The sequence below is a fragment of the Leptonychotes weddellii genome, chromosome 6 (genome assembly GCF_054177405.1).
Source record: "Leptonychotes weddellii isolate Sample4059 chromosome 6, ASM5417740v2, whole genome shotgun sequence".
Classification (NCBI taxonomy): Eukaryota; Metazoa; Chordata; class Mammalia; order Carnivora; family Phocidae; genus Leptonychotes; species Leptonychotes weddellii.
Window position 1 is genome coordinate 95641778 of NC_138374.1, and position 13449 is coordinate 95655226.

The 13449-nt window shown below is 39.1% G+C and overlaps 2 protein-coding genes and 1 pseudogene across 2 annotated transcripts in view; 1 reads left to right on the forward strand and 2 right to left on the reverse strand.

The window, feature by feature from the left end:
• The window catches only part of AXDND1 (axonemal dynein light chain domain containing 1), a 77772-nt gene that overhangs the window by 21099 nt on the left and 43224 nt on the right, over positions 1–13449 (forward strand). Inside the window, exon 10 of the mRNA XM_081823190.1 lies at positions 12773–12913. Coding sequence (XP_081679316.1) covers positions 12773–12913 — 141 coding nt within the window. The remainder of the gene's footprint in view (positions 1–12772; positions 12914–13449) is intronic.
• Positions 1956–3839, reverse strand: LOC145721992 (inosine triphosphate pyrophosphatase-like). Its single transcript, XM_081822978.1, is given in 2 exon segments — positions 1956–2756; positions 3654–3839. Coding segments are annotated over 2 exon segments (696 nt in total). The 3' UTR covers positions 1956–2246.
• LOC102743911 (small ribosomal subunit protein mS35 pseudogene) lies at positions 4374–5367 on the reverse strand (annotated as a pseudogene).

Here is a 13449-nt window from a genome sequence, read left to right on the forward strand (position 1 = left end):
GTTATAATTAATGAAACAGTATTGATATACTGAAGTCCATAGGTTACATTATGGTTTATTTTCTTGTGTTGTATTGTTCTATGGGTTTTGACAAATGCATATCTTTCAATCATAAAAAGGAATGAACTACTAATACATGATATAACATGGATGAACTTCGGGGTGCCTGGGTGGCTCAGTTGGTTAAGTGACTGCCTTTGGCTCAGGGCATGATCCTGGAGTCTTGGGATTGAGTCCCACATAGGACTTCCTGCTCAGCAGGGAGTCTGCTTCTCCCTCTGACCCTCCCCCCCTCTCATGCTCTCTCTCTCTCTCATTCTCTCTCTCAAATAAATAAATAAATAAAATCTTTAAAAAAATAACATGGATGAACTTTGAAAACATGCTAAGTGAAAGAAGCTAGTCACAAAAGGTCACAATATTGTAATATGAAATTTCCAGAAGAGGCACAGCCAGACAGAAAGTAGATTAGTAGTTGCCAGGGCCTGGGAGACAGAGAAATGAAGAGTGATTGCTAATAGGAACCGTTAAGGACTTTTTTTGGGGGGGGGGGAGGGTAATGAGAAAATACTCTAGAGTTAGATAGTGCTAATAGTTGTACAACTTTCTGAATATACTAAACAGTATTATATACTTTAAAGGGTGAACGTTATGACATGTAAATTGTATCTCAATAAAAAAATTATAAAGTGTTCACAGTCATTTCATCATTGTGATTCCTCATTTGCACATATTCCTTTGTGTATCAAATTTCACATACTAAAAAAAATTAAACAGCTACTTTATATAAATATAATCTGCTTTTCTAGAACTTTACCCACTAATTCTCATTTTGTACTGTGAAAATACTCAGAATAACTCGGTTCTTTCTTTTACCTTATAGCTATTTAAATATTTGAAAATAGCCATTTTTGTTTTCCCTCTTATGCATTCCCTTATCCGGGCTAAATATCCCCAGTTCTTTTAAGTTTTCTTGGTGAAATATACTATATGTGGAAAGCACACTAATTAGTCAATGTTGATTTCAGTCTGTATAACATTGTAATGGTGGTGATACTGCATCCCTCCTCCGTTCCCATTCCTTCAAGCCCGCAGCAACCACTGATCATTCTACTGTTTCTATACTTCTTTCTTTTCCAGAATGTGATATAGTTGGATCATACAGCATGTAGTCTTTTCAGACTAGTTGCTTTACTCACACCTCAATTTTAACTGCTGAAATGTTTTCTGACCATTATCCTGTAGAATTCCCTAAGTTGTGAGCATTATATCATTGCTTTCGAGCAATTTGATTATGATACATCTTGGTGTAATTTTCTTCATGTTTCTTGTGCTTGGTGTTCATCAAGGTTTTTGGATTTGTGAGTTTATATTTTTCATCAAATATGGGAATTGATGGGATCACTGATGCTTTGAACATTTTTTCTTATTTTTAAAATCTTTTTCTGTTCATTTTGGATAGTTTCTATTGCTCTATTTTCAAGTTCACTAGTCTTTTCTTCTGCAGTATCTAATCTGCTTTTAATCCTCTCCAGTGATGTTCAACTCAAATATTGTAGTTTTCATCTCTAAAAGCTCAATTTGGGTCTTTTCAAAAATATCTTCCATGTCGGGACGCCTGGGTGGCTCAGTCGGTTAAGCGTCTGCCTTCAGCTCAGGTCATGATCCCAGGGTCCTGGGATCGAGTCCTGCATCGGGCTCCCTGCTCCGTGGGGAGCCTGCTTCTCCCTCTGCCTCTGCCTCTCTCTCTCTATCTCTCATGAATAAATAAATAAAATCTTTAAAAAATATATATATACCTTCCATGTCTCTACTTAACAATGTAAACATGTAGAATATAGTTATAGTTTTTTTCCCCCCAAAGCTGATACATCCATTTTATATTGGAAGCAAGTGCTTTCAGTATTTTTATTTGCTGCATTTTAAAAACATCTAGGGCTATTTGTGTGGTTCTTCCCAAACCCTCGATCCTACCATGGCCACTTTAACATCCAAGGTCCTTTCAGGATTCCAGGCCAGGAAGCTGCGGGAGGGATAACTGAATCCTCAAGGGCATGACAATGGTGTCCCTTGCCCAGAGTTTCCCCAAGCAGAGCCAACTGCTCCTCCAAACAGGGCTGGTGAGGCTGTCTCAACACTCCTAGGAAGTGGTAACCCTGAATGTAATACTTGGAGGAGAGCCTCTCTGATGGCGGAGGTTTCGGGCTAGTCTTCCCTAGATTCCTAGCCAGGACAGTCATCACTGGCTACCAGAGAGTCAGGCTGCAAAAGTGTTTTTCTAGCTCAATCAGGGCCTGGAAGTGATGGGAGATGGTGTTCTTCTCAGCTATGGGCATCTTTGCATATGCCTGCTCATATCCATCAGGCTGAAAGCAGAGGTCCCAGCCAAAGTTCTGGAAGCCTTGGGGCACCCCCATCTGGACCCTGAACAGGGGCACTAGCTTGCTGGGGTCCCTGGTGCTGAGCACAGATGTGCAGAGCACACAGGCAAGTCTGTCCTCAAACCCAGCCAGGAGCTGGTAGAGACCTTCAGGCTTTAACTTCTCCAAAAACCACTTTAGGTAGGGGCCAGGGAGGCTCCCAAGGGCATCGAAGCACAGATAGGTGTCCTCCAGCAGTACAGGCCCCTGTACCTGGCGAGTTGTTTCCTGACACTTCTGTATGGAAATCTCATCAGGCTCTCCCTGGAACTCTGGCAGGTCAATTTTCTATGCCACCAAAGTTCATGGAAACTTATTTCCTAGAATCTGAATGACCTCCTCCAGGTTTTAATGTCCATGTCTGTTAATTCTAACATTTATGCCAGTTCTGGGTCAGTGTTTTTCTCCTCATAGGTGTTTTCTGACTTCTTTGCATGCCTGATAAATTTGATTGGATGGCAGACATTGAGAATTTTAGCCTACTGGATGCTATGTATTTTTCTATTTCTAAAAATATTCTTGAACTTTGATCTGGAACATGATTAAGCTACTTGAAAATAATGTGATCCTTTTGGGCCTTTAGGTGGGACCAGAACAGTGCTAATTTAGGGCTAATTATTTCTGAATACTTAGACAAGAGTTTTCTTTGTACTATATCCAGTGACCCATGAATTGTAAGTTTTTCCAGTCTGACTAGTTGGAACCAGCACTATTTTGAGCCACATGTGAGTGCTGGGTGCTTTTAGCTATTGATCCTTTCAGCTGGCTCCTTCCCTGGCCTCAGATAGTTTCTTCACATTGATGCCCTAATCATTACTTACCTGAATACATGAGAAGGACCCTCTGCGGACCTCTAGGGGATTTTCTGTACAGCTCTTTTCTCTCTGGTACCCTGTCTTCTTTCCTCTCCCTAGACTCTTAGCTCTGTCTCCTTAACTCAGGGAATCCACTGGGCTTCTCCTGGGTTTCTTTGTCCTTGTGCTTTGGACTTTCAAGTCCAAAACTTGGAGCAATCATAGGGCTTACTTTATTTACTTCTGGCCTCTCAGTGATTACTTTCTTTCATTGCCTTATATCCAGTGTCTTTAAAATTTTTGTGTCACACGTGTCTTGAAAATTGTTCCACATACTTTGTCTTTTTGTTGTTGTTATTGTTATTTCATGCAGGAGAGTACATTTAGTTCCTCTGGATTTCTTTTTATTTTTCCTATACCTATATCTATACCACAATGCTATATATAGATTAATGTCCTTGATAAGTTTTGGAAAATTATCAATGGTGATCTCTTTGAAAAATGTCTGTTTTCCATTTTCTCTTTCTGGAACTCTGATTAGATTTATATTAGACATTGTCATCCTATGCTTTTTGTCTCTTAATCTCTTTGTCCTCATTTCCATCTCCTTGTCTCTGTGCTGCATTCTAGGTAGTTTTTTGAAGACATTAATAATCTCTTTAGCTGGGGCACCTGGGTGGCTCAGTTGGTTAAGCGACTGCCTTCAGCTCAGGTCATGATCCCGGGGTCCTGGGATCAAGCCCTGCATCGGGCTCCCTGCTCGGCCTGAAGCCTGCTTCTCCCTCTCCCACTCCCCCTGCTTGTGTTCCCTCTCACGCTGTGTCTCTCTCTCTCAATTAAATAAATAAATTAAAAAAAAATCTCTTTAGCTGCATCTATTCTAAAACCCATCTTTTGAGTTTTATAATTCAGTAATTATACTTCTCACCTAAGAGTTTTCTGTTGGTTTGTTTCCGTATCTGTCTTATCATAGTTAATATGCTTTATATTGCTTATTCATTGATAGATTCATTCTTTCATTTCTCATACATTTTGTGCATAGTTTTATATTTTAAATCTCATACTTCTAATATATGAAGACTATTAGTGTCTAAAATTACTGTTTGTTGTTTCCTCTGAGTCTCATTTGTGATGATTTATTTATTTATTTATTGGCAAATTTTTCAAATTTATATAAAATGAGATAATGATTACAGATATATCATAAAATTAACAAATCAAGGAGATTTTTCTAAATAAATCACATTAGATTTAATAGTTTCTTCACTGATTCTTTGTACTGAGAAAGGGTATTTTCATTGTCCCCCTCGTTCTTAAGACTAACAACAGACTTTTTGTATTCTTCAACTTCTTTTGTAGCAAGGAGCTCTTCTTTATTTACTTCCAGATTTTTCTCAGAAACTTTCATTTGGACAAGTGTTTCCAGGATATTTTTTTCAGAGGAGCTGTTGTTCCATACATACTCTTCCATGTCTGCTTCAGTCTTATATTTCTACTGTTCTTTGGTTTTCCAAGACTCATGGTATAAAACTGTTAGCAGATACATTGCATAATCATAATTCTGTCTCTTTAAAGGGCACCCTTAAGGTTACTACTCGTGCTTTGGGGTTTCGAATAGATGGTCCGGCTGAAACATAATCAGTTGTGTCAATTTCAATGGGAAAATGCTTCTCGCATTTCTCATCACTGTCCAGTGCAGCTGGCCACTCAGTGCAGAAATCTTTAAGAGCTTCACAGTGCTTTTTAATTGCTACAGGAGTTAAATGCAGATAATTGGGTATCTTTAAAAGTTCTAGATTTCCCTCCTTTGCCTTGGGCACCCCCCTTTTTACTGGATAACCCATTCGAATGGGAAGAGGTACAGCAGATGGTTTAAATGGTGCTGCAACAGGATAAACACTAGGCCAATCTTGGTCAATGGTCATTTTCTCTGTCCTAGGAGGTAGTGCCTTTCTTCTCAGTGGTCTTTCATATCTGGATGTTCTGTCTGCTGTACGCGGGCTTGGTATCGCAGAGAGGGTGGCCAGAGACACAGAGGTACAGAAGGCACGCGGGGTCCTGGGCCCCGGTTGCAGGGCCAGCCACGCGGGGAGCGCAGAGGCCGCCATGGCTGCAAAGACGGCAAGGCGGATGGGACAAGCACAGTCGGGAGTCAGGGGCGGGTCTGTGTGATGATTTATTTAGATGAGTATTTTGCAGTATTTGCTTTTATAGGTAACATTTGGCTAATCTTAATCATAAAATCCCCAGGTTGTAAATCATGGATGCTTCCTGAAGAGAGGATTTGAATTTTCTTCCTTCTGGAATCCTGGCTTCATGCAGTAGTCCAATACTCAGGTCTCCTACTTTGAAGCTGGTCCAAGGCTTAGTCTTGGACCCAGTGTTGGTATTTTTTTTTTTTTTAAAGATTTTATTTATTGGGCGCCTGGGTGGCTCAGTCAGTTAGGCACCTGCCTTTGGCTCAGATCGTGATTCCAGGGTCCTGGGATCAAGCCCCACATTGGGCTCCTTGCTTGGTGGGGAGCCTGCTTCTCCCTCTCCTGCTCCCCCTGCTATGCTCCCTCTCTGTCAAAGATTTATTTGTACTTTTGTACAAATATTTGTACTCTCTCCGTACAAATATATATTTTTAAAGATTTTATTTATTCATTTGACAGAGAGAGAGAGAGAGAGTGAGAGCAGGAACACAAGCAGGGGGGCCCGATCCCAGGACCCCGGGATCATGACCTGAGCCGAAGGCAGACACTTAAGGACTGAGCCACCCAGGCGCCCCCTCTCTGTACAAATATTTATTTGACAGAGAGAGCACAAGTGGGGGTGGGAGGGGCAGAGAGAGAGGGAAAGGGAGAAACAGACTCCCTGCTGAGCAGGGAGACTGGATGCACAGCTTGATCCCAGGACCCTGGGATCATGACCTGAGCTGAAGGCAGCTTAACCAACTGAGCCACCCAGGTACCCATCAGTGTTGGTCTTTTTAAAAAATTTATTTATTTTTAATTGAAGTATAGTTGATTACAATATTATATTAGTGTCAAATGTACAACATGGTGATTTGACACTATGTACATTATGAGATATTCTCCATGATAAGTCACCATAAAGTTAATACAATATTTTTGACTATATTCCCTATGCTGTATTTTACATCCTCATGATTGATTTATTGTATAACTGGGAGTTTATACCTCTTAGTCCCCTTCAACTGTTTTGCCTAGCCCTTTACACCTTCTCCTCTGGCAACCATCAATTTGTTCTCTGTATTTATGAGTCTGTTTCTGTTTTCTTTGTTTTGTTTTTTAGATTCCACATATAAGTGAAGTCAAATGGTATTTGTCTTTCTCTGTCTGACTTATGTCACTTAGCATAATACCCTTTAGGTCTAGTCATATCACAAATAGCAAGATTTCTTTTTTTATTGACTGAATAATATTCTGTTGTATCCATTCATTTATTGATGGATACTTAGGTTGCTTCTATATTTTGGTTATTGTAAATACTGCTGCGATAAACATAAGAGCACATATATCTTTTCAAATTAGTGTTTGCATGTTCTTCAGGTAAATACTCAGAAGTGGAATTACCAAATCATCTGGTATTTTTATTTTTAATTTTTTGAGGAACCTCCATATTATTTTCATAGTGCTGCACCAATTTACATTCTCCCCAACAGGGCACGAGGGTTCCTTTTTCTCCACATCCACACCAACACTTGTTATTTTGGGTCTTTTTGATTTTAGCCATTCTGACAGGTGTGAGGTGATATCTCATTGTGGTTTTGATGTGCATTTCCCTGATAATTTAGTGATGTTGAACATCTTTTCATGTGCTTGTTGGCCATCTGTATGTATTTTTTGGAAAAGGGTTTATTCATGTCTTCTGCCCATTTTTATTTACTTTTATTTATTTATTTTTAAAGATTTATTTATTTATTTGAGAGAGAGAGCACGTGCACGAGCACACGAGCGGGGAGGGGAGGGAGAAGCAGGCTCCCCGAGAGCAGGGAGCCTGATGGAGGGCTGGATTCCAGGACCCTGGGATCATGACCTGAGCTGAAGGCAGATGCTTTACTGACTGAGCCAGCCAGGCGCCCCTTCTGCCCATTTTAAAATCGGATTATTTTATTGGTGTTAAGTTGTATGATTTCTCTATATATTTTGGATAATAGCTCCTTACTGGGTATGTCATTTGCAAATATCTCCCATTCAGTAGATTGTCTTTTGTTTCATTGATGGTTTCTGTCACTGTGCAAAAACTTTTTATTTTGGTATAGTCCCACTTGTTTATTTTTGCTTTTGTTGCCTTTTCTGAAGAGATAGATCCAAACAAATATTGCTAAGACTGATGTCAGAGAGATTATGGCCTATTTTTTTTTTTTTTTAGGAGTTTTATGGTTTTAGGGCTCACATTTAAGTTTTTAATCCATTTTGACTTTATTTTTGTATATGGTATAAGAAAGTGGTCTACTTTCATTCCTTTGCTTATGTTTGTCCAGTTTTCTCAATACTATTTAACAAAGAGACTGTCTTTTCCCCATTGTATAATCTTGCTTCCTTTGTCATAGATTAGTTGACTGTATAAATGTGGGTTTATTTCTGGGCTCTCTGTTTTATTCCATTGATCTATGTGTCTGTTTTTGTGCTAGTACCACACTGTTCTGATTACCAATAAATTGTAGTATAGTTTGAAATCTGGGAGTGTGATACCTTCAGCTTTGTTCTGCTTTCTCAAGATTGCTTTGGCTATTCAGGGTCCTTCAAGGTTCCATATGAATTTAGGATAATTCTAGTTCTGTAAAAAACGTTGTTAGCATTTTAAAAAAGACTTTATTTATTTGACAGAGAGAGACACAGCGAGAGAGGGAACACAAACAGGGAGAGTGGGAGAGGGAGAATCAGGCTCTGCTGAGCAGGGAGCCCAACGCAGGGCTCGATCCCAGGACCGTGGGATCATGACCTGAGCTGAAGGCAGATGCCTAACGACTTAGCCACCCAGGAGCCCCTGTTGTTAGTATTTTGATAGAAATTTCATTGAACCTGTAGATTGCTTTGGGCAGTATGGACATTTTATTTTATTTATTTTATTTATTTTTAAAGGTTTGATTTATTTATTTGACAGAGAAAGACACAGTTGAGAGAGGGAACACAAGCAGGAGGAGTGGGAGAGGGAGAAGCAGGCTTCCCGCCGAGCAGGGAGCCCAGTGCGGGGCTCGATCCCAGGACCCTGCGATCATTACCTGAGCCGAAGGCAGACGCCCAACGACTGAGACACCCAGGCGCCCCAGTATGGACATTTTAATGATATTAATTCTTTCAATCCATGAGCAGAGTATATCTTTCAATTTGTTTATGTTACCTTTAATTTCTTTCATCAATATCTTGTAGTTTTCAGAGTATAGGTCTTCCACCTCCTTGGTAAAATTTATTCCTAGGTATTTTATTATTTTTGGTGCAATTGTAAATGGGATTGTTTTCTTAATTTCTCTTTCTGCTAGCTTATTAGTATATAAAAACAACATATTTCTATATATTAATTTTATATCCTGCAAATTTACTGAATTCATTTATTCTAATAGTTTTTTGGTGGAGTCTTTAGGGTTTTCTATATATAGTATTATGTCATCTGCAAATAGTGAGTTTTATTTCTTCCTTACTAATTTGGTTGCCTTTTATTTTAGTTTCTTGTCTGATTGCTGTGGCTAGGACTTCTAGTACTGTGTTGAATAAAAGTAGCAAGAGTAAACACACTTGTCTTGTTACTGATCTTAAAGAAAAGCTTTCACCTTTTCACCACTGACTATGTTAGCTGTGGGTTTGTCACAGATAGCCATTATTATATTGAGTTTTGTTCCCTCTATATCACTTTGTTGAGAGTTTTTATCACATGAATGGATGTTGAATTTGCCAAATGATTTTTCTGCATTTAATGAGATGACCATATGGTTTTTATTCTCCATTTTGTTAATGTGGTGTATCACACTGATTTGTGGATATTGACCCATCCTTGCATCCTTGGAATAAATTGCAGTTGATTGTGGTGAATGATCCTTTAAATGTATTATTGAATTCAGTTTGCTAATATTTTGTTGAGGATTTTTGCATCTTTGTTCATTAGGGATATTGGCTTCTAATTTTCTTTTCTTTTCTTTTCCTCCCTTTCCTTCCCTTCCCTTCCTTTTTTTTGGGTGTCTTTGGTTTTGTTATCAGGGTAGTGCGGTCCTTATAGAATGAATTTGAAACAATTCTTCCTTTTCTGTTTTTTGGAATAGTTTGAGAACAGATATTAAGTCTTTAAATGTTTGGTAGAATTTACATTTGTAGCAATCTGGTCCTGACTTCTGTTGGTTTTGAGAGTTTTTTGTTTATTGATTCAATTTAATTACTAGTAATTCATCTGTTTAGATTTTCTATTTCTTCCTGATTCATTCTGGGAAGATTGTATGTTTCTAGGAATTTATCCATTTCTTCTAGGTTGTTGAATTTGTTGGTAAATAAATTGCTGTATCCCCTTTATCATTATGTAATGCTGTTCTTTGTCTCTTGTTATGTTTGTTGTTCTAAAGTCTATTTTGTGTGATATAATTATTGCTACCCCAGGTTTTTTATTTCCATTTGCATGGAATATGGTTTTCTATCCCTTCACTAATTTTGCATATGTCTTTATATTTAAAGTGAGTCTCTTGTAGGCAGCATATAGGAATCTTATTTATTTTTATCCATTTAATTACCTTATGTCTTTTGACCTTTAGTCCATTTACATTTATATTAATTATTGATAAGTTTATACTTACTGCAATTTTGTTGATGTTTCTGGTTCTTTGTTTTTTTTTTTTTTTAATATTTTATTTATTTGTCAGAGAGAATGAGAGAGTGAGAGAGGCAGGCAGAGGAAGAAGCAGATTCCCTGCTGAGCAAGGAGCCCTATATGGGACTCAATTCCGGGACCCTGGGATCATGACCCAAGCCAAAGGCAGATGCTTAACCGACTGAGCCACCCAGGCATCCCGGTTCTTTGTTTTTTTAAGATTTTATTTTTATTTCCATACTTAACATGAGGCTTGAACTTACAACCCCAAGATCAAGAGTTGCATGCTTACTGACTGAGCCAGCCAGGCTCCCCTCTGGTTCTTTTTATAATTCTTCTCTGTCCCTTTCTTCTCTGGCAATTTGATGATTTTTTTTAGTATTATGCTTGGATTCCTTTCTCTTTCTGATTTCTTGTGTATTTGTTATAGGTTTTTGGTTTGTGGTTATCATGCGATTTATCTATAACACCCTATGTATTTAACAGTCTATTTATTTATTTATTTATTTAAGAGAGAGTGTGCATGTGCATCTGTGCAGGGGAGGGGCAGAGGGAGAGGGAGACAGAGAATCTTAGGCAGGCTTCATGCCCAGCACAGAGCCTGACACGGGGCTCAATCTCATGACCCTGAGATCATGACCTGTGGTTACCATGAGGTTTATATATAACACCCTTTGTATTTAACTGTCTTATTTATTTATTTATTTATTTGAGAGAGAGCACGTGCCATGCATGAGAACAGGGGCAGGGCAGGAGTCACTCTGGAGGAGTGTCTGTCCTAGCTGAGGTTACCTGCTGGGCATGACAGGACACTAGAGGCTTTGGAAGACACAGTTGCCAGGGTGGGCAGGTTGGGCAGGATGGGTCTGCAAGGGGATGCTGGGATGGGTCCATAGGTGCAAACAAGATAAATGGAGAGTGTCAGAACTGGCATCCACCAGTGTTAGGCCATCTAGGCTGAAGGAAGACTAAATAAATAAATAAATAAGTAAATAAATAGTGCTTACCAGCACTTTTTTTCCTGGAGAAATTTCCTGTAGATCCCTGTCCCTCCATCACACACCCTAAAATTTGTCAGTAAATCTTCTTCACTCCAGCCCAGGTGCTTTTCAAACTGCTGCTTTTGTGTTGGGTCTCAGAGTGAGGGTTACTATGTGGCAGCCCTTTAAGAACAGAATCTCGGTTCCTATAACCCTCTGGCTCCCCTGGAGTAAGCCCTGCTGATTTTCAAAGCCAGATGTTATGGGAGCTCATCTTCCCAGTGCAGATCCCCAGGGCAAGGGTTGCCCAGTGTGGGGCTTGAACCCCTTGCTCTTCAGTGTGGAACCTCCACACCTGTGATATCCCTCCTGCTTGTGGGTCTCTGCATCTGGGGTTTAGTTCTTGATTGCATCTCTGCCCCTCCTACCCTTTATTTATATCTTTAGCTGTGGAAGTACTTTTCTGCTAGTGTTCTAGTCTTAGAGTAAGGTGTACTGTACGTAATTGCAGCCTTGGTGTGTCCAGGGGAGGATGTGAGTTCAGAATCTTCCTACTCTGCCATCTTACCCTTCCTACCCAGTGTTGTTATTTTCACTGGGGCAACTATGACCTTGGGTTTGCCTGGTGAATACTGATTACCATTTCCCACTCCATTCTTAGTATATTGTATTTTATTTATTGTTTTTGTTTGTCGCCCCTAGAGACTTCTGTTTTTTTCCTGCAAGCCCAATAATGCTTCAGAAAGTATGCTCTGTCATGGATCTAGTTGTATTGTAATAAGAAGACCCTTCAGAGTATTTTGTCCTTGTATTTCCAGGAGGGAAGTCTTAAAGAATTGATACTTCCTAGTGTATGAACTACATACCGAACTGATAAACTCTCTGTAATTCTAGGCGTTTAAGCAAGGGCTGGGTAATTCTTTCTGTTATGGGTGAGAGATTAAACTAAATGACCAGGGGCGCCTGGGTGGCTCAGATGGTTAAGCGTCTGCCTTTGACTCAGGTCATGATACCAGAGTCCTGGGATCCAGCCCCGTGTCAGGCTCCCTCCTCTGTGGGGAGCCTGCTTCTCCCTCTTCCTCTGCCTGCAGCTCCCCCTGCTTGCACTCTCTCTCTCTAACAAATAAATAAATAAAATCTTTAAAAAAAAAAACAAAACTAAATGACCATTCCAACTCAAAGATATTATAATTCAGTGGTCTCAGGCTTAGGATATAACACCAGGATCAATTTTAATACAAATGCTGCTCAGTATGGTATTTGTAATTTATCATTTGTGATCACTTCCAAATATTTGGTTTTATTCAGACTGAAAGAAATGACTTCTTTGAATTTAGGGTCTTTATTCATTTTTGAACAGTTGGTGTCTTTTTGGGTTTAAACAACTTGAGAAAGTGGCTTTATTCATGAATTCAACTATTATAAAAAATCCCATTCTATATAAATACATAAGACATGGTTTCTATCCTCATAGAATATATAATTTAGAAGAAGAAATAAAAGAAGTTCTCATTTTGTTTTACATCTCAGACATTATATTCCAAATGATTATGACTCTGGTTAAAATCCTCCACAGTTCATTTGCTTGTGTGAGCATGGCAGGAATATACATATTAGATCCCTTTCTTTTCCTATCTTGTTCATCTTGCATATCTTTTATGAGTATCTACTATTTCTTTCCCTAACATTACTTTTTCTTTCATATATTTTCTCGCTCTTTTTTCCTTTTCTTTCTTTTTTTTTTTTGCATGATAACCTTGTTTTCTTTCTCATGCAGAGAACGGTATGTACAAATGCTTGACCAAATTGCCCGGCAGATGATTGATTTCTACAAAGACTTGGTAACTCAGCGAATGATGGACCAGCGCATTTTAGAAGAACTGTACAATTTTAAGAATGTTATTGAAGAACTGACCAGGTAAAATCTGTGATTATCTTAAATACAAAACACAAGTCAAAACTGTGACTCTAAAGAGACGAAAAAACAGGAAAAGTAGAATGGTTAAGAGTGAGGACTCTTTTTCTTTTTGGGGCTTTAGGAAGAGACAGAAAGGACTGGGTTACACAGGTTAACACGAAACTAGGGCTCTGTGTATGTTTGATAGGGAAGCGATTCCTGTTCTCCTTCTAGGACTGAGATGTTGATCTTAGTCATGTTTACAGAGTAGTGCCATGATTACGGATGTTAAGGTTTAAATCCCAAAGAGGATAAGTGTTATATAGCAATCAAGGTTAGTGATCCTCTAATCTGTGCCAAGATGATTCGTGGCAAGAATGAAGAGGGTAAGATAGGCATGTCAGAGGGTAGGATAGAGCAGCTGGTGGCCTTGCCTGTTAGCATCTGCCTTCTCTCTATTCGAGAGGATCTCTCACATCATCTTTCTGCCCTTTCTAGCCAACCAGATTCCATTGTCAAGCCTGACAGAATTCCATCCAAATGGACACTAGATTTCT